Source organism: Macrosteles quadrilineatus, unplaced genomic scaffold, assembly GCF_028750875.1.
Source record: "Macrosteles quadrilineatus isolate MER2022 unplaced genomic scaffold, UCM_ALF_1.0 Scaffold_1__1_contigs__length_201487025, whole genome shotgun sequence".
In the NCBI taxonomy this organism is placed as follows: Eukaryota; Metazoa; Arthropoda; class Insecta; order Hemiptera; family Cicadellidae; genus Macrosteles; species Macrosteles quadrilineatus.
The window spans coordinates 165,913,925-165,933,758 of record NW_026542594.1 but is presented as its reverse complement, the minus strand read 5'-3'; the positions used below and the strand labels follow the sequence as shown (position 1 = coordinate 165,933,758).

The 19,834-nt window shown below is 34.8% G+C and overlaps 1 protein-coding gene across 1 annotated transcript; it reads left to right on the top strand.

The window, feature by feature from the left end:
* The first annotated feature begins 10,952 nt into the window (after nucleotides 1-10,952).
* Nucleotides 10,953-19,470, top strand: LOC129002355 (regucalcin-like). The gene is made up of 6 exons (XM_054430095.1): nucleotides 10,953-11,038; nucleotides 12,411-12,573; nucleotides 14,015-14,254; nucleotides 15,731-15,967; nucleotides 18,365-18,498; nucleotides 19,063-19,470. Exons 1-6 carry the CDS (start codon nucleotides 11,021-11,023, stop codon nucleotides 19,357-19,359), a joined length of 1,089 nt encoding a protein of 362 aa, XP_054286070.1. The 5' UTR covers nucleotides 10,953-11,020; the 3' UTR covers nucleotides 19,360-19,470.
* Nucleotides 19,471-19,834: the final 364 nt, after the last annotated feature.

Genomic DNA, 19,834 nt, shown 5'->3' with positions numbered 1-19,834 from the left:
CAGTTTAAAGCTGTCACAGCTGAAAAGAATAGGGATGATTATATCCGTGACACATTTATTGCTGGAATAAAATCTTCTGCAATTCGCCAGCGCTTACTAGAAAATGTTTCGTTGACACTAGATGAGGCATATAATCAAGCCAGATCCCTAGAACTTGCACATGAGCAATCATTAGCTTTTCAATCTATAGTAAATGCAACTTCGTCCCAAGAAACCCAAGCGAGCAATCAGAATGTTGCAACTTCAAGCAGTTTAGAAAAGTGTTCTCTAGCTGCTGTGACTGAAAAATGTTTCTTTTGCGGTGATCTAAGACATCCTAGGTTCAAATGTCCAGCTAAAAATACAAGTTGTCATAACTGTGGTAAACAGGGGCATTTTACTAAGGTCTGCAGGGCAGGTAAATTACAAACCAAGTTATCCGAACAGAACAGTTACAAGACACTTACGCCTATCTTGATGATGTCACAATCTGTGGAAAAACACAAGAGCAACACGATATAAACTTAAAAAAGTTTATTGAAGCTGCATCCAAACACAACCTAACTATTAATAATGAGAAGTCTTCATTTTCACTGCGATCGATCAATTTGTTGGGCTATCATATATCAAACAAAACTATCAAGCCTGACCCCAGTCGACTAGATCCTTTGAAAAATTTACCTCCGCCCAGAGACACCGCATCACTGAGGAGGACCCTTGGTATGTTTTCACATTATGCATCACTTATACCAGATTATGCTGCCAAAGTGATTCCACTTGCACGTACTACATTCCCTTTGTCCAAAGCAGGGCTCCAGTCTTTCGAAACTATAAAAAGTGAAATCATCGGATCTGTAGTAAGCTGTATTGACCCTGAAACACAGTTCATCGTAGAAACTGATGCATCTGAGAGTACCATTGCTGCTACTTTGACTCAATCGAACCGTCCAGTCGCATTCTTCTCAAGGATACTTTCTCCAGCAGAACAAAGACATTCAAGTGTCGAAAAAGAAGCCCAAGCTATTGTAGAAGCACTGCGGAAATGGCGTCACTATTTGGTTGGTAAACATTTCAAGCTGATTACTGACCAGAGGTCGGTTTCTTTTATGTTCGATAACAACCGTCATGGCAAAGTGAAAAATGAAAAGATAATGAGGTGGAAACTGGAATTGTCGTGCTTTCATTATGATATTGTATATAGACCCGGTAAAGATAATATGGCTGCAGATGCCCTGACTAGAGTATGTTCTTCAATCCAAAATCAAGAAAAACTGTTGATTGATTTACATGCGAATTTATGTCACCCAGGTGTGACACGTTTATACCACTGGGTTCGGAGTAAAAACTTGCCCTACTCGATCGATGAAATCAGACGAATAACAAACTCCTGTAATGTGTGTGCTGCTGTGAAGCCTAGATTCTTCAAACACAAAGGGATTTTGATTAAAGCCACTTCTGCATTTGAACGGCTGAATATCGATTTCAAAGGCCCGCTCCCTTCATCAAGTCGAAACCGTTACTTATTAGTAATAGTAGACGAGTTTTCACGGTTCCCTTTCGCTTTCCCGTGTTCAGACATGTCATCGTCAACAGTTAAGTCGAAACTAAAAACATTATTTTCTACTTTTGGGGTTCCTAGTTACATACATTCGGACAGAGGAACATCATTTCTGAGCCAAGACTTAAAAAGCTTCTTGAACTCACTTGGAATCTCAACTAGTAGAACCACTGCGTACAATCCAGCAGGTAATGGGCAAGTAGAAAGATATAACGGCATTCTATGGAAAACAATTGAACTGGCATTGAAATCACTTAACTTAGAAATAAACCAATGGGAGACAGTTTTAGAGGATGCCCTCAGCTCAGTGAGATCATTACTTTGCACAGCCACAAATCAAACTCCTCATGAGCGTATGTTCTTACATCCACGTAGATCTGGGAACAATGGTGTTTCAGCTCCTTCATGGCTTCTTAATTCCGGCCCTGTCTACTTGAAGAGATTCAATCGTACATCCAAGTATGAGCCACTTGTTGAAGAGGTCCAACTTCTTCACGGAAATGCCGAGTATGCTCATGTTAAGTTGCCTGATGGAAGAGAAACTACCGTGTCTACACGTCATCTTGCTCCGGTAGGTGAGTACCAAACCGACATAGAGCAAACCGATTTTGATAGTGATGAAAATACTCTATTACCCACTTCTCAATCTGAACCTGAATACTTTCCTAGTCCATCATCAACACAAAATCAAGAAGATGAAATGAATACTACTGCCGAGAATTTACAACCTAGACGAGAAGCTTCTAGAGGAGAGAACCATGACACATATCCGAGAAGAAGTTTCAGAAGCAGAAGACCTCCTAATTATTTAAATGACTACGTTCATTAACATTAGGGAGGAAGAATGTAGTAAAAAACATGTGTCTTCAATTCTTTATTATTGTTTTGTTGTGTTTGTAAACAAATCTATTATAATTCAATGTAGTATTGTTCAAGTTATTAAAAACCTTTCTAAAGGTGATAAAAGTTCTTTTTCATTCATTCTTACTCTCATTACAGTTGTCTAATTTCTACTTCAAACTCTGGAAAATTTATACCTCCAGCAAATCTGTCTCTTATTCTTTCATCAAACTTGTTCTCATACTTACAAAAATCTGCTAAATTTTTCAAACGTATTACAAATTCTGAAAGACTTTCACTATTTTCTCTGATACTTTTTTCAAATTCCATTCTAGCTGAAAATATAGTTTTACTAGCTTTGTATACTGACCTGAAACCATTAACTAGTTCTGCCCACGTAGCCTGATGTACTTTTAAAGGCAGCAGAAAGTTTGAAACAAAACAACTACTACTATATAAGCGCTATATAGTGACTTATATAGCGCACACAAGCTAGATATACTGGTGAGGGGAGGGCAGAGACAAGGGAGCCGGCGAGTGACAAGGAAATGAGTGTGATACCTGACCAGCTGTGCTACAGTCCATACTCAACTTCTGCATCACCAGCAACGGTTGTTATGTTGTCATTAAACACCGGCTCGTCGTGTTTACAATTTTATTTTATCGGTTTTATGTGTGTGTGCGTGCTATGTGTCAAAAACTTATACCTTATACTTATAACTTAACTTATAAACTTACAACTTATACCTATGAGTAAATAACTTTTAATCTTGACGACCTTCACCTGAAGTAATCATCCTTGTACACACATGATGATGACCTTCTTGCAGTTCACGCAGTTCACTAGTTGTGGAATACAACAATACAACAATTTGGATTGCCGGAATCAGGTATTTAAACCACCATTATTAGTTATTCTTCGCAATCTGGAGGCTATTGATACTAAAACGAAGAACTATATGCATAAATTGTCTTTATCTTATTCAAAAGGATGATGAATGTACAGAAGAAAATGTTACATCCATTCCCATATGCTAGAAAGGTGCTTATTGTTACAAAAAATACGTTTATTCATGGGCTAATCCTGAACCCACCACCCGAAGATATAGGCTTATCCAGATTATTAATTGACACAACGATTAAAAAACTTCTCATATTAAATAATGAAATAAAATAGAACTATTTTTGAAATTTCGTTTGTACCAGTGTAAAGTGGGATGGTGGTTCACTAGCTGTGATTGTTTACGGTCTTGTGGGATTCTGATTGATTAGTATGGACAACGCGTATAGCCAGGAAACACACAGCATGGTAAATTTGCATTCGCAGTCATTGAGTGGGAATACGAATCGGTTCAGTGCAAATTATGTATGATATTTTATTACCGAACTATTAATTTGTGTCAGTTATTTGGCTTGTGATATATTACTATTCCGATTGTTAATGTACAGAGTGGAACGAAGTTAGTGTTAAAGTTTTAATATGTTTAACTACTTTGTATTGGTTACTAAATGGCACTAATTTAGATTTACATACCCTCACAGGTATGTAATAACAGACAAATTAAGGTTTTTAAAAATATTTGTATTAGTTTACATAAAATGGCCATAAGTGCACTAAAAATTGTTTTTATTTATAATTTATTGTCATTTTCAGAATCCCCATTAAATTTTCAAAATTAAGTGTACAGAGTCATTGAGATAAGAAATGTATTTAAATTTGTGATCCTTAAGAAATATTTAATAACGTTTTCCAACGTTTTTCTATACTAAGCTGGACTGTAGAGAGTGTCAAATATTACTAAACAATACTTCAGTTAATTGTCTTTAAAATTATGTACAAAAACCTACTGTTTCTTTGATTTTTCAATCTTAAATTTAAGAGTTTTTCTTGAATGGCCAAAATCGCAATTTTTCTTGTACTACCCTGTGAATTAAGGATACATTAGGATTAACATCCATATTATGTTTTTGGTCAAAGTTTAAACTGGTGTTTTTATTTTTTGAATACATTGAATATTGTTTAAGGCGTTAGTTACATGGAAAATTTTACCTAAGAATTTTTAAGCACAAGCAAATACTTAGTCTAAAATAAGTGAAGTTAACTTTTATTATTTTATCGTAGTACTTAAACACATGATGATGGAAAATAATTTAGCCAAGTGATCTTTCCTTTCTAAAATGATTATTAACACCTTATAAATACTTAGTTTTAGTTATTTACACAACAACTAAAAGTTTATAATTGTAAAACACACATTACTAAATGAAAATTAAATAACTGTCCCTTAACGTTTTAATGCTTCTTAAACGCCTCGTACTAGATGTCAATTACTTGAGGTTTTTTTTTCAAAATGTCCTCCATTTTCCTTGATACACAGCCAAGTTTGTTTGCACGGGGCACCAACAGTAACTTTAAAAGACAACCTTCATTGTTCATTATCCGGTTGTGAATTTCCTGATTATCGTTTACTAAAGATGAGTAGACCACACAGCCACACAAAAAAGGTCCAGTTGCCTAAAGGCCTTTTCACACCGGCGTACTGGACGTTCTGTACGTCCGGTACGTTTTTGTTTTAAGAAATCGCTGCCTATGTTATCGTATGAGCTCGTTCAAACCGCGCTGATGAGCTCGTTCAGGACGTCCTAAACGTTCAAAATCCCAATGTGTTTCTTATGGATAAAAGATTTTGTTTACTTAAACGGATGAATAATTTGTATTAATTACAGCTGTTCATAGTAAACACGTGATACACTAAAGAGCGTTGGTTTTCAGTTTCAATAACTGGAGTGGAGTGACTGATTACATTATCGTTGATTTGACTCTTTTAAGTAATCGGAAATTATGACTGTTATTCATTTTGAAATAACGCCCGTAATACTTTGCAACAGGTGCACTAGTTATTTTTAATGCAGCTGTTGCCATATAATTTAAGCAATTACATGTTCTTATACAGGAGATTAGACTTTAGCCATTCCGTGTTTTTCGATAGAAACTCAGAAATGTAAGAACAGCAAGTAACAGTAAGCTTTTATTCATCATTTAGGTAATTAGTTGAACACATTAGGTAATTAATTGAAGAAGATTCAAGAAACATTTGAAACTCTCTATAGTCCAGTTTAGCATAAAAAAGCCGAAAGCGTACGTAAGTTTTTGAATAAAAAATCATAAATTAATACTTCCATTGCAGGATAAAGGCTGATACAGATAGTTCATCTCAATGATTCCGTACTATTACTATTGGAATTTTAACAACATTCTGAAAATGGCAGTAAAACTAAATAAAAACAGTATTAGTGCACTTATGGACTTTTTATTTACAGAAATACAAATATTTGGAAACATCTTAATTTGTATGTTATTCCATACCTGTTAGGGCGTGGAAATATAAATTACTGCAACACATAAAAGTGTTGCAACACTTACTTCTTTCCACCCTGTATTTAATTTATTGTGTTTGTGCTTAATTTTATGAACGTACGAAGTGTTTTGAAGAAATTTCATTTAATTGATTCAATGTCACCAAATAAATATTCGACGAAACATATAAAAATTATCTTTTACATAGCGCAAACTGGTTTTAGTATTTATCGTCAAGATAGTTGTCTAGTTTGTAACATATGCAAATTCACAAGGTAGTAATAATGTCTTTTTTTCTCGGTTCTTTGTTTCCATTCCGAAGGTTAAACAAGGTGGTATCGTTGTGTTAATTATTATATCGTTAAATATGGCAATATCATGGAGGGGAGCTATATATGTCATCGTTCCTGTTTTGATTTGTGGATTCCTACTTTTCTTAGCATACGCTGTAAGTATAATTCACATTTTTTTATTATAAGATAAATTATCGTTTAGTATACAACTTCTATATTTAATTTAAATCTATCTTAGTATGAAGGTGTTTATCATTAATGTTGACCTTAAAAGATAGTTTATCAGATTACATATTAAATATTAAACCCTTTCATTAGACCAAATTTCACAATGCAGGTTCAATATTTTCAATTAAAAAATGCGCAACCATATATTTAGTTTCTTTTGTGACTTGCTGATTTTATGAGACTTACTATACTATACAATATGCCTCTTATTTCAGCTTCTCGTATCAAGTAAATCATAACATATTTTAGGTTGTGGTATTAGAATTAAAACTTACAATATCACAGTCCAAGCAAAACAATCTAATTGAAAAAAGTCATTTAATTATGAATTAAATGATTACGACTCACTTTATAAAGCAACATTTCGTTTTGTATGCTAACTATTGCTAAATTCTTGACCCTCTACGGATTGTTATCGTGAACAAAGCACGCGCCACCATAAATATTATGTCAATTGCCATAGTAGGAAAGTAAGCCTTCAAAGTTTGGTATAAATTATTTCTTGCGTTGTAATTGGACAATTTGTCTAACTTGGGTCTCAATTTCATCGATTCCACTGGATATAAAAGTAGTTGTTATCCCTTCATGTTACACGATCGGTTTGTCATAGTAGTGTGGTGAAAATCATGAGGTCAGCTTCTACGACTATCCAGGTAAAATATACACTACATTACAATCTTACAATTTATATAAAACCTTCTAAATGTCAGAAACGTAAAGAATAGTCAAATTTATGAACGGTTTTTGATTCATACGAAAAATTTACCTAAACCTCAGGAATCAATTTGAAAATTGCATTTTTAGTTTAATAAATACGTTTTAATAAATCGGTTATCCTCGAATGATAAAGGGTTTTAGTTCATTGTTAAAGCCTGATTCAATATCGAATGCTAAAAATTTCTTAGAATTAAGATTCTGTTGATTTTCCATTTCAACAGCCACATTAAATGGATTGCAAGTTTGATTTCAAGAAAATTTGTTAAGGGAGTAGTAAATTAACGATATGGCGTAGAAATATGTATCATATCTCCTAAGTATGATATTCTAAATAGCTTTGATGAACTAGTATTTGTAACATATTCGTGCCATTGCAATTAATTAAGCCTCAAACGTTGATATTATGTTTATATACCTCTCAAATGTACTGGGGATTAAGCACGCAACACAAAATGTTACTATTAATACGAGTTTTAATTAATAAAATTGTTTTAAGCTTATAACATATTTTAACAATCTTTTCACTTCTTTTTATTTAAACTGTAGACCTACTTGTGGCGTATTTCTAAATTACCTATTCATTATAGTTTATATAAATAATTATGGTCGATAAATATTAATTATTAAGAAGTATTTTTATAAGTAGAATTCATGAAAGACTAATAATCAGAATAAATAGCTAGAGCATACTACTATGTTTAAAATTAGGTGCAATAAGTTTATTCAATTGCCTTACAAACTGAAAATTACAAAACAAACATAATAGGGATTATTAAATTCTGTGTATATTTGTAGGCGTGTTGCAATCAAATTATTTGGTATGTTTTATTATTCGCGCATTACTTTAGATTAACTAATGTGGACCGTAATATCAAAGTATATTTCTATTAGAACAACTGAAATCCCAGTGAAATACGACTGTCGGTTAAATGAGACAGTGATTATGTTAGAAGACCCTCGGTGAAGTATCGCATAGTCCAATGTTCCTTGGAATGCGCAAGTATCTTTGTAGATTCAGTGGAACTACATTACTCCGCAATGTCACTGGGGAGAGAATGTACGGTATGTAGCCTATCACCCCTTCACTCACAGCTGAACATAAATCTCCCTGTTGCATGGGCAAACTCGCCACACGATATACGACATGTGGAACTATAACTTCATTAACTTCTAAACATTTAGAGTGCTGTGGTGTGCGTAGCTCAACAACATCAGCTCGGCGGAGATAAATCTCACAATAGAACAATACTACGACGTAGCCCTTTCCTATTTTATTTTGGTAAAACAAATGGTTTGAACTTTAATTTAATTTAATTTTTTCATTGATAGTAAAAAGAGAACATGGTTTAAACAATTATAGATCCACAATTGATAGCCATGTATTTTAAAAGGGTAAAAATCATCGTACAAACTAAACAAAGTGTTACCACCACTGGGCTCACGGAACAAGTTAGAACGATACCTGGAGCCCTCTGGGTAAGTGAGAAAACCCTTCGTCCTATTGTAAGCATTATGCGCAGTATAGGAAATAAAAAAATAAAGATAATTGCATTTTTGGAATGTGAATGGTAGAAATTAGACATTATCACTGGCGAGGCATTATTGGACTGAACGATTATTTGATTACTGGTAAAAATATGCTCAGTCATATCCGGATTACTGTAAAGTGTTTTGAAAAAACACAACTTCATAATAAACCATGTAGCACCAACAAAAAATACTCATAAATATAGAAGGAATTCTTTAATCAGTGTTGAAATTATTCTTTAGTTAAACATGTGTCAAACTTATAATTGTTTACCGATTATATTTAGCCGTGAATACAGTTAGAAAAGAGCGATCACGATTGGTTATCAGCTCAGGCTAACCAAGAGATCAAGAATGTGATAAATCATATTTATAATCCACAGATTAATAAGAAAGAAACAGCTTAAAGTATTTGCCATTACTAATCGCTGATAGTTGTGTTTACCATCTGAATTGCTTACAGGGTCTAGAAGATTTATATTATTTTGCAATATGAGACATTCATGCTTTAATTTAACTACAAACGCATAACTATATAACCATCCTAAATCTCAAATATGTATAAGATTTTTATTACTATTAACATGTTAATTACTATACTCTACAAAATAAATACTAGGATATAAGTTGATTCCATTATCAATTTTTATTATTAAAGAAAAACTATAATAAACTCATCAAGAACTCACCACTCATTGAGTCGGCTCGAGGATTTGTTTTTGATAAATTATACCTGGATTACAGGCGTAAAGTGAAATAGTATATTTTTTAATTAGCACGGAGTGGTATTTTCCGGCGTGCACTCGGAATTTTATTTATGAGGCAAAGCCGGAACATATACAAAGAAACACCTAATATCATGTACGAGGCCAAAACCCAGGACTGAAATGTTTGAGGCAAGTGCCGGAAAACTCTTTCACTAAAAGTTACTTAAAGATTGAAAGATACTGTACTTGTAAAAAAATTAAGAAAAACTTCTTATTTCAGTAGTTAAAATAAAATAGTTAAAATGAACTAGCTACGTAGTGGCCAAAAGAACTGATTAAGCGCAAGAGAAATTAAATTTAGGAGTAGGGAAAGTCAGATGATGGTTTTACCTTGCTATAAATTGTAGTTTGGAAACAATCAGTTTTGTTGATATCAGCAGCTGTTATCGAAACTATTTGTGTACGCAGCGATACAAATTGCATTACTTGTCAAGCTTGTCGTCAGATAGATAATAATACAACTGATTTTAATTAATTGAGTATCCAATTGAAGTGAATTGTTGTAAAATACCATTTTATTTATAATAACCATTTAATGTTGTAGGCCATCTTCTTGTAAATTAAATTCTATAACCCTAGTTATTTACTACGATAGTGTGGTCAGAAACCACTATCAAAGCTAGTTGAATCTTCGATCATTTCTGGATTGAATATATACTAGTGTCCCTGTTGCTCGAATTCGAGCAATCTTGTGTTGTAGTGTTTTCTACAAATAGCCTTACTCTTAGCCGCATTAGGTTGTCTATAATAATGATTATAAATTTAAAAAAACATTATTTATATTTCTTCTCCTTGGTGGTGTTCTATGACTTTCCTATGTTTCCATAGTTTGCAAATCGGCTCTTTCAATGATTACTAAGAAATGCAGCATAGTGTTGATTCAGTTTTCTTTTTAGTAGGCTCTATCAATTTATTCAGGCTTTCTCGATTTTTTCCATTGTAATATTTACGCCAGCCCAAAATCAAAATAGTAAATATTTAATTTCAACAAAGTCAGTAAATGTTTGTAGCAAACTGCTTAGCAAACTTATTGACTGTTTACAATTAACAGTATGTTCTTCTTCTGACTTTTAATTTCTGACAACAGCTGGAGTTTCATAGCAATGTTTGTTTCCCATGTTATTCTTATGGAGAAATACGAAACTTTAAAGGGCCCCATGGCCTTACTCTCTAATTATTTCCCTTAAAAGAAAGTTTCCTGCACAACTTCACGTTACGCTATTTCCAATGAGACCAAAAATATGTCAATCGGTTCAGTAGTTTCGGAGGAGTAATTGTCACAAAAATCCTGCTTGCGTATTAAATAAGTATAGATATATTGAATATATTGAATAGGGCCTCAATCTTAGGTTAGGTTAGGTTAGGTTATATTGATTGTTGTCTTTTATGTAAAATGCCATCGTTGCTGCAGTGGTTTTAGCGTAATATAAAGACAAACACCTTCTTTAAATTGTGTACTGTATATGGGTTAATCATAAAACAAGGTATATAGGCTTGGAGTATTTCAATCGCAGAGAAAAATCTTTAAATCGTTCGTATATATCGCAAGGCCAATTGGAGTCTGTGACTCGTTGACATTGTAGGATCATCATATCATAGATAAGTGTTTACAATCTCTTTAGAAACTCTTGTAAAACATTGATCCCCGTTATCATTGTTGAAACACACTAATCTGTGCGTTATATACCTGATATCTTCCCTTATCTAACTCTGTCTAACACACATTTTAGTTACATCACTCGTGCAAAGCGAAATGGTGTCCAATATTAAGGTAGGGGAACTTTAAAATGTATATTTTGTTGTCAAATTACCTGTTGTATTTTGATTATACTTTCACTTTGAAGATTGCCCGTGTGTTTCAAAGGGATGGTTTTCAAAATACTGATATATAACATTCATGGTGGAAGGAAAATACATAGGTGTGCTTTTACCTTCAAATGCTGACGTCACCCAGATTGCAAACAAAAAAATCACCTGATTGTATTGCCATATAGGTAAACATTTGTTTTGATTTGATAGTTATTGTTTTTATAATTGGTAAAATTGTGTTTGCAAACTGAGTGACGTCAGCATATGACGGTAATAGCTCACCTATGTGTTTTCCTTCCACCATGTACAACAGTTGTACTTGGTTTTATGTGTAAATATATTTTCTTATTTTTTCTTATTTGGTCATCATATGTTTCATAAGTTTGTGCCGACATTGTTTGTGTAGTATCAAAATATTTTATTTCACGTATTTGTTTATAACCAGAGATTTCTTAAGTTGTTGAGTAATGTTGTGTTATTAGATTTTCATTGCACAAAAATTAAGGTAAGATGTCTTTTGCAATAATCCAAATTTACTGTCCCACTAACTGTGTGTTATATAGTTTTTTGATGTTATTTTTAAAACGCTACTCATACCTTTTCGTACATTAAATTTGAACTGCTTATTCCCTGAAAGATATACCAATTAGTTGTATATTGTACTTGCATAATGGATTAATTTAATATAACTATCCAAATTAATGTATGTCATTCGTATGATTCTAAATGTTTTACATATGTTCTTTTATATGCGGTTCAACTAGGTTTTTTTAAAATGTGTCGAGTTTCGATTTAACACTTGTTTATGTTCTTTCTTGATTTCTGAGCTGCTGGAATTTTTTCACGAGGAATTGCAGTAGGAAGTACCTAAACGCTTTTAGGGAACATACAGTATGTATTGTGGATGTGCTGGTAGTTGAACCCGTCCCTCCCGCACAGACGTCTGAGACGCTAACCACTAGGTAACTAACACACCCAATACCGCTGCAGCGTCTTCTGGTAGCATACGGCTCCTGCGCTCCTCGCCTACAGCGGTGTGTGCCGTAACTACACAGCACTCCTAGCGGTGAATGCCGGAGCCTTCCTTTAACAGTCTATATTATTTATTCTACTTGTTCATGGTTCAGCTCACCTGTACGAGCTATTGGGGTAGCATTATCTCACAACTAAGAGCCGTTTGTGATTGGCGGGTCATGAATCACTGCACCGATGATTAATCCCTTAACCAACTAGAAACATTCCAATTAATAAAGTTAAAAGACTGAGGTGCACACAATAATGGATAAATACAACTAACGAATATGTGATTTATGTATTTTACTTGTGTTCTCCAGAGTCCCTCATACAAGATGGAGGTTATCGAGGAGCGGAGTGTACTAGCTGAGGGCCCGTACTGGGACTCTGGTCACCAGCGTCTCTACTACGTGGACATGAGGAACATGACCGTCAACTCGTATGATCCAGTGACCCACACAATACACAAAGCTACGATCAAAGGCTGGTAACACTTAACTTACTTACTTCTATAGCCGATTGTACCCCAGTCGGTACTAAGCAACATAGCGCCTCCATCTGTCTTCAGCATCTTCTTCTTGAGTTCTCAAGAATCTTATGTCTTGCTGGATTATCCCACCATCTAGTTTTTGATATTCCCCTGGGTCTTCTACTTTTACAGTTGCCTGGGTTCATGATTTTCAGGATAGGTTCATCTTATCTTCTTAGTACGTGTCCAGTCCAACTAAGTGTCCTGTTTCTTATCTCTCCGATAATACCCACTTCTTTATACGAATGTTTACATTTTTGGTTACGCCTTAGCCATCGATGTATAACTGAAGAGTATTATACACGATGGCCTGAGCATCCATTCACAGTTAGCTTTTGTTGGGACAAAAATCATTCATAATATTCTTGTTTTAAATACTATTGTTTCCCTTCCTTATTTTTTGTAGGTAAATAATCATTATGTAAAATATGTAAAGGTGAGTAATGCACCGAAAATAAATGCATTGTAATTAGTGACTGGACGATTCTACATCCAGTAATGAGAAATATATTATTGGATAAAGCTCACCTTATCAAACACAGTTTTTTTTTTCTATAAGAAAGTATAATCTGGCTGATCTTCACACAAAGGATTACACTTGTCATGAGAGTTTGTCATTCAGACATTTTATGCTGTATTTCAGGATTTCAGCTACAACCGTGAACTTTTCCACGTACGTATGAGCTTGGTGAGACATCAACATATATCAAAACCTAGCTTAGATTTTCTAATAAGATTACATTATTTAAAAATATTAATCGTTATTTCACATTTTAATTTTTGATTGTCTTTGAAGTAAAAATAAAAAAATAGTATAATTGTTAATAACAATAACGTTGTGACGGTTTTCAGACATATCATTGGATTAAACGGATAAATGTTTTTAAAAGCTCAAACAGGTGTAAAAGACAGTAGACTGTGATTAGTAAGCTCAGGACTCACGAAATTTTTTCAGACAAAATCGCAGTTATTTCTATATGGTTTAGGCCTACCGAAAATGCAATACTAGTGATGGATTTGTTATTGCATCTTTCTACGCCAGTCGCACTGATTAACGTTCTTTGTAAGGGACTGGTTCAAACGCCGTTCTAATTACTATTGTTGACCTGTTGTTAGATTGCATCATTGATAGCCTAATCCAAAATGGCTTCTGGTAATTGGGTCTGGTAAAATAACATGACATGGAATAAAACCAGCGACTTTCATATTTGATGGTGAGCACTTTAACTACCCAGCTACCCAGACAATTGATCTTTTAATAGTACGTAGCGATGGACGACCTTTCAACTTATTTTATATTTCAAGGGGAGCCTTGGTACATACAAAACACAACCTGTTCTATGCCATTGGCAGTATCAATAATTAATATGGTTATTTTACAAATACAATAATCAGATAGTGAATATTCAGTTTCAGACCCCAGCAAGCAGACGCCGGTCACGCTGGTTGTACGTGTGAAGGACACGGAAGACTTGTTCGTGGTCGCTCTGAAGGGAGCCCTGGCCGTGATACAGTGGGATGGAACCAGCACGGTGAATGTAACTCCTGTACACCTGATGGACATCGTAGATGAGCCGAACAGTGGGTCGAGGTGCAACGACGGCAAAGTGGATCCATCCAATCGACTGTGGGTTGGTGAGAAACAGCTTGTGTTCATACCCTAAACAGTAACTAATTAGTTGTTAAGATTGACTATCTATCTGCTATAGTATTTTAAAATTGAGATGTCTATCTGTCTGGCCACCTGTGAAAATACTAAACCGATACAGCCAAAATTAAGCACAAAGATTGCCCACGTATCTAGAGGCCTAATTGGCTCGTCACACACTGCGTCCGGTCCGGTAAAATCGGATCCGGTGTTTTTCACCGGATCCGGCAAATCTCCACACACTGCATCAGGCGTTCCAGTTCCGGCGACCAGTCCTGAAGAAGTGTTTAACCAACAACACACAGTAGTTTATGTTAACAAAATTTCCCTAAAGCAATGAGTGACAGTGACAGTGAAGAGATCTTCGTAGTTGCAGCAGCCCTTGCTAAACGTCCTCTTGGCCTAGGTCGTGTAGCTCAGGGTACGCCTGTACTAGCACAATCAGTTTCTCTTCCAATGACATTTTGTAACAAGTCGTACAGCGTAAACAATAACCACAAAACCACGTCTGCTGCTACTGTCAGTGCCCACTGTCACTGTCACGAGGTGAGTAGAAGTTGTCTGCGCATGCGCGAGCTCTCCGGCGTCGGAAGCTTGCCGGAAGCCTATCGCTTCTCGACCGAAATAATTTTACCGGACTGGACCTGAAGCACCGGACTGGATGCAGTGTGGGGACTTCCATTTGAATTAATGGTTTTCGAATTCACCTGATCCGGCATGCCGGATCCGATTTTACCGGACCGGACGCAGTGTGTGACGAGCCTAACTTCCGTGAGTTTCTCTCGGGCTACGCGCCTTGGACCAGTTTTGAGGTGAGGTTTTCAAAAGTAAATATTAATAATTGGTTTCCATGGAAGCATGAGAAAACTCACAATGGTTGCTTTTGCGTTGGCATTTCAGTGTAAACAATCAGAACTGCCAAATACGTATTTCACAATTTCAGTCAGGTGATCTAAACAAATTAAATATACTATGAATTTCACACATCTAATTATGGTTTATTTATTATAAAAATTTGTCATTAATTACTCTAAAACTATGTAACTCATTATGGATAAAAAAAATTATTCTATAACCGGTGCTGTATCAACCTAGACACTACTTTAGATTTATTAAAGTGTCTTAAGATATGAAAGGAATATTATTTATATATTTTTATGTAAACATTAGGACAGTAATACAATGTATGTTATACTTTTTTGTTTAAATTTGGTGGTTTTTTTTTAATTTGTACTACTTGACAAGTGTTGGATTAAGTGATATAGAACATCTTCCCGTTGCGAAGCACAGAAACAGCAGCTAGTTTATTATAATATTTGTAATCGTATGTGAGTACATTTTAGTGAGTCTGTAGCTCAGAAAAGAAGTGGTGTTTCAGATTTTCCCAATAGCAAAGCAGTGACACTTATTATCTTTGTTTTAGGGGACAGACCAAACTTATACAACACCATTATATGTTTTAGGCACAATGGGAAAACAGACCAAATCAGATCCAAAGGGAAACGAGTTTGAAAAAGACAAGGGTGAAATGTTCCGGGTGGATTTTACTGGGATGGAGAAGAAGAAGACTAAAATGGTAAAAGGCATGCAAATTCCGAATGGCCTGGAGTGGAGTTTGGATAATACCAAGTTTTACTTGGTCGATTCCTTGACCTTCAAAGTGACGGAGTATTCATATGATGATAAAGATGGTACAATAGGTAGGTGTTTTCCTCTTCAGATTATGTAACACATTCGTGTCTGAGTACAGAACATAAGGAAAATTAATTCAAGTAAATTCATGTGTAGTTACAAAATTATAACTGGGAAGAAAATGTTTACTGTGCTCTACTTCAGTCCAAGATAGTCGTTGGTTTGACCCTGAGGAAATGCCGCACTTAATCCGTAAGAAACGGGACCAGCTGTCCTTGATCATTAATCTTTTTAAATGTCCTTGACCTTTGTCAAGAAGATACAAAGGTCAACTACCTCTACACTCACCTCACATACTTACACAGCTTAGCATACTTACACAAAGTATATCAGTGTCTTAAAACGTTAAAATACCATCTATATATATAATTCTGTAAGACCAAATTTTTACCAGAAAATTGTGGACGTCTGGAAAGTCGCAGAAAAGTGGGAGAGGTCTTAAATTAAAGGTCTTGACCCCAGGGACTCGGGAAAAATAGCAGAATTCCCATAAAATTACCAGAAAACGAGATATAACGTAAAATATCCACCATAAGAAATGCATGGGGACTGAAAAACGTCTGCATTCTGTCAGCTGTTACTTATTTATTTGCAATTTTTACATTTATTCCGAAAGTCAATGTTGGTAATAGTATATTTCATTACTAGGACCGAAAGTGGCATTTTCCGGCGCGCGCTCAAGTTTTTGTGTGAGGCGAAGCCGAACACAGGGAACCCCAATTTCATGTGCGAGGCGAAGCCGAGTATGTGAGAGCTATTTTCACGTACGAGGCGAAGTCGAGGACGGGAATAATGGAGCAAGTGCCGGATAATAACTTTCGGTACGAGTTATGAACGACACTTTTCATCACGACGCAAAAATACACAAACACAGTATATTAAAACAATTTTATTTCTCAATTAATTTGATTGAACATCAAAATAAAATAAAATCTTCTAAAAAGAAACCTACGTATTATATTTCTCAATACATTTTGTTTAAACATCAAAATAAAAGAACAACACAACTTTTAAAAATACATACAGCTGATTAAAATCATTAAATTAAACCGTAACAAAACACTAGCGCGCGTAGTAAATAAATGGAGAACTATTTGAGAGCGAGGGAAAGTAAATTTAGAGCGAGGGAAAATCAGCTGATCGATTTTCCCTCGCCCTAAGTTAGAGCTTGGGAAACGACTACTTTCATTGATGTCAGCTGTTATCGAAAATAGTTACTTTCGTTAAGGAGTGATGAAAATAATATTTCAAAATGAATTGTGTTTAATTTTTTTGTTTTCCGTTTTTATAATGAGTGAAGCAAAGACGTGGAAGAGTGTCCAGGAATTCAACAGACTTAAGAAATGCAAAAGAGAACGTCATGTAGGGCCTAACTGTGAAAGAAATCCAGAAGCTGTTTTACAACCTGTCTTTACAAGAACGCTGGAAAATGAGTTGAGTGTTGCTTCTCACAATCTAGGTCCTCTTAAAGCACTTGCATGCATTGTGGCACATTTCACTTCGCAGAGGAGGCCACAAATGGACATTTAAACGCATGTTGCCACAATGGACATGCCACAACCACAAGTAAATGACTAACTAAAAGAACTGTTACATGATTCGAAATTCATAAAAAACATAAGGCAATACAACAGTGCAATGGCTTTTGCGTCGCTTTCCGCTACACAAAAAGAGATTCCGGGAATTGGGCCTTACTGTCTTAAAATTCAGGGACAAATGCATAGATATATTTCTGACTTACTACCGCAAAATGGGGAGTTGCCTTCATAATAATTAATAATAATTTTAACCTTTACATTTGGTTCTCAAAATGGAAGCTAAAAGAGAATTCGTAAGATTACAAAACAAATCTTCAATTTTAAACTAGAAAAGATGTGCAATGTTTGGCTGTATGATTTCAGCTCTGATTCGTCGTTCTCCGGGCTAAGGCCAAATCGTGTGCACGTTTCCATTTGTCAATAGGTTTGTGTTATTGATTCAATCATTATTTTACAATTGTATTTCATTGACACATCAGAAGCAACTAATATAGCCTACGACTCCAACGGAAGGAAAACCAAGATATAAAACAAGAAACACTGTTAATTTTAAGTAACATAAAATTGATAATTTTAAAAAATATTTCGAATATTTGTCTTTTTATATATGGTTTTATTTATTGTAGTCTAAATTAGGGGCTATGGCCCCTACAGGCCACTAGTTATGATATAATCACTTAATTATATTCTATTGTTGAATCAAACACGCTGAATCTTACATCAACTTGTTTCGTTTTACACAACCGTAATTTAAGTATTTATATCTAAGGTATCAAAGCTGTATGAAGAAATTGTATACAAAAATGACTGCACAATTAAAATAGACGATCTTTTAAGTATATCTAAACTGTTTGTTATGCACAACAGAAGAAATAAAAGTTCTCTACGACTTGAAAGAGAATAGTTTGGCTGGGACTGAAGACAAACCGAACTCTCTTCCAGATGGAATGACTATTGACTCTGAAGGCAAACTGTGGTTAGCAATCTATGGAACTGGAAAGGTATTGCGTTATATTTGCATCTTATGACCAAAAATCATTGCAGTGTTCCATTTAGTCATGGGTGAATCATTGTTATTTACCAAGAAATATCAGTGATTCATTTTATTTTAGTTATTAGTTTTTTTACTTGAACTATAACATTAAAATTACCTAAAAACGATTCGGTCCGATAATCTGAACAAACAAAACTTTTTTCTGTATTGAAGTTGAAGCCTCTCTTCTTATGTTTTTTTCTTTTCAACAAACTTTGAAAAATAACGTGAGTAATCAGTAGGAGAAGGGTAAAACTTACTGGACAGATACATTTCGCAGCTAATAAATCTTTTAATCCCGTTAAAGGGTAGACTTTAGTATCTGTTGGCCCAAACAACCGAATGAAAATATCGATTACTCGATTGTTTCATACGATATATCGTTTAGTTAGTGAAGTTAGGATAACCTTACATAACTAACTAAACGATACATCGAATAATAGATATATCGATCAGTTTTTTCACTCGGTTGTTTGTGCCAACAGAGACGGAAGTCTACCCCCATTAAATTGTAAGTAAATATGTGTTTCAGGTTATAAGATTAGATCCAAACACCGGCAAAACAGAGACGGAGATAGTGTTAGATAAGGTGCTGCAGCCGACATCTGTGTGTTTTGGCGGAAAGGACCTCAGTACGTTGTTTGTGACCAGTGCTCGAGTGGACTGGAATGACGAGTTTGAATCATCTTATCCTAATTCTGGAAAATTGTTCCAAATAACCAGTATTGGAGCGAAAGGAGCTGGTCCAAGCCGACCAATTGATCTGCCTAAACCTCTATTGAAAGATATTCGAAGAAAATTGAAAATCGAACTAGTTACTACATTTTGAACCCTTAACAAATTTTTATCATATTTATGCCCTTGACATATTTAGCTTTCAATTAATTTATTTGCATATTTTGTACTAATTTGTTTTGTGATTAAAACTGTTGTATGTTAATCAAGTTCATTTCCTATAGAACTCTGCTTTTGCTCTGAATGTTATGAATCATCTATAGCCTACTATTATAAAATCGAGGTGGTGTCTGTCCATCTGGACAGCTGGTACGTCTAAAATACTAAACCAATAGAGCAAAATTAAGCACAAAAGTGTTCCACAATGTCTGAGAATTTGTAAAGGCCTATTCACTTTCCTAAGTTACTCTTGGGCTACGCTCTTTGGATGTCCAAAGTTTTGAGGTGAGGTTTTCAAAAGTAAATATTAATAATTGGTCTCCATGGAAGCATGAGAATATTCACAATGTTTACCTTTGCGTTGACATGTCAATCAAAACTGCCAAATACTTATTTCACAATTTCAGACA

What these genes read in the sequence shown, in the direction of transcription:
- LOC129002355 (XM_054430095.1), top strand. An exon ending in ATCCAATCGACTGTGGGTTG is followed by an intron (nt 14,255 to 15,730) that starts GTGAGAAACAGC and finishes TATATGTTTTAG; the next exon opens with GCACAATGGGAAAACAGACC. An exon ending in TGATAAAGATGGTACAATAG is followed by an intron (nt 15,968 to 18,364) that starts GTAGGTGTTTTC and finishes TATGCACAACAG; the next exon opens with AAGAAATAAAAGTTCTCTAC.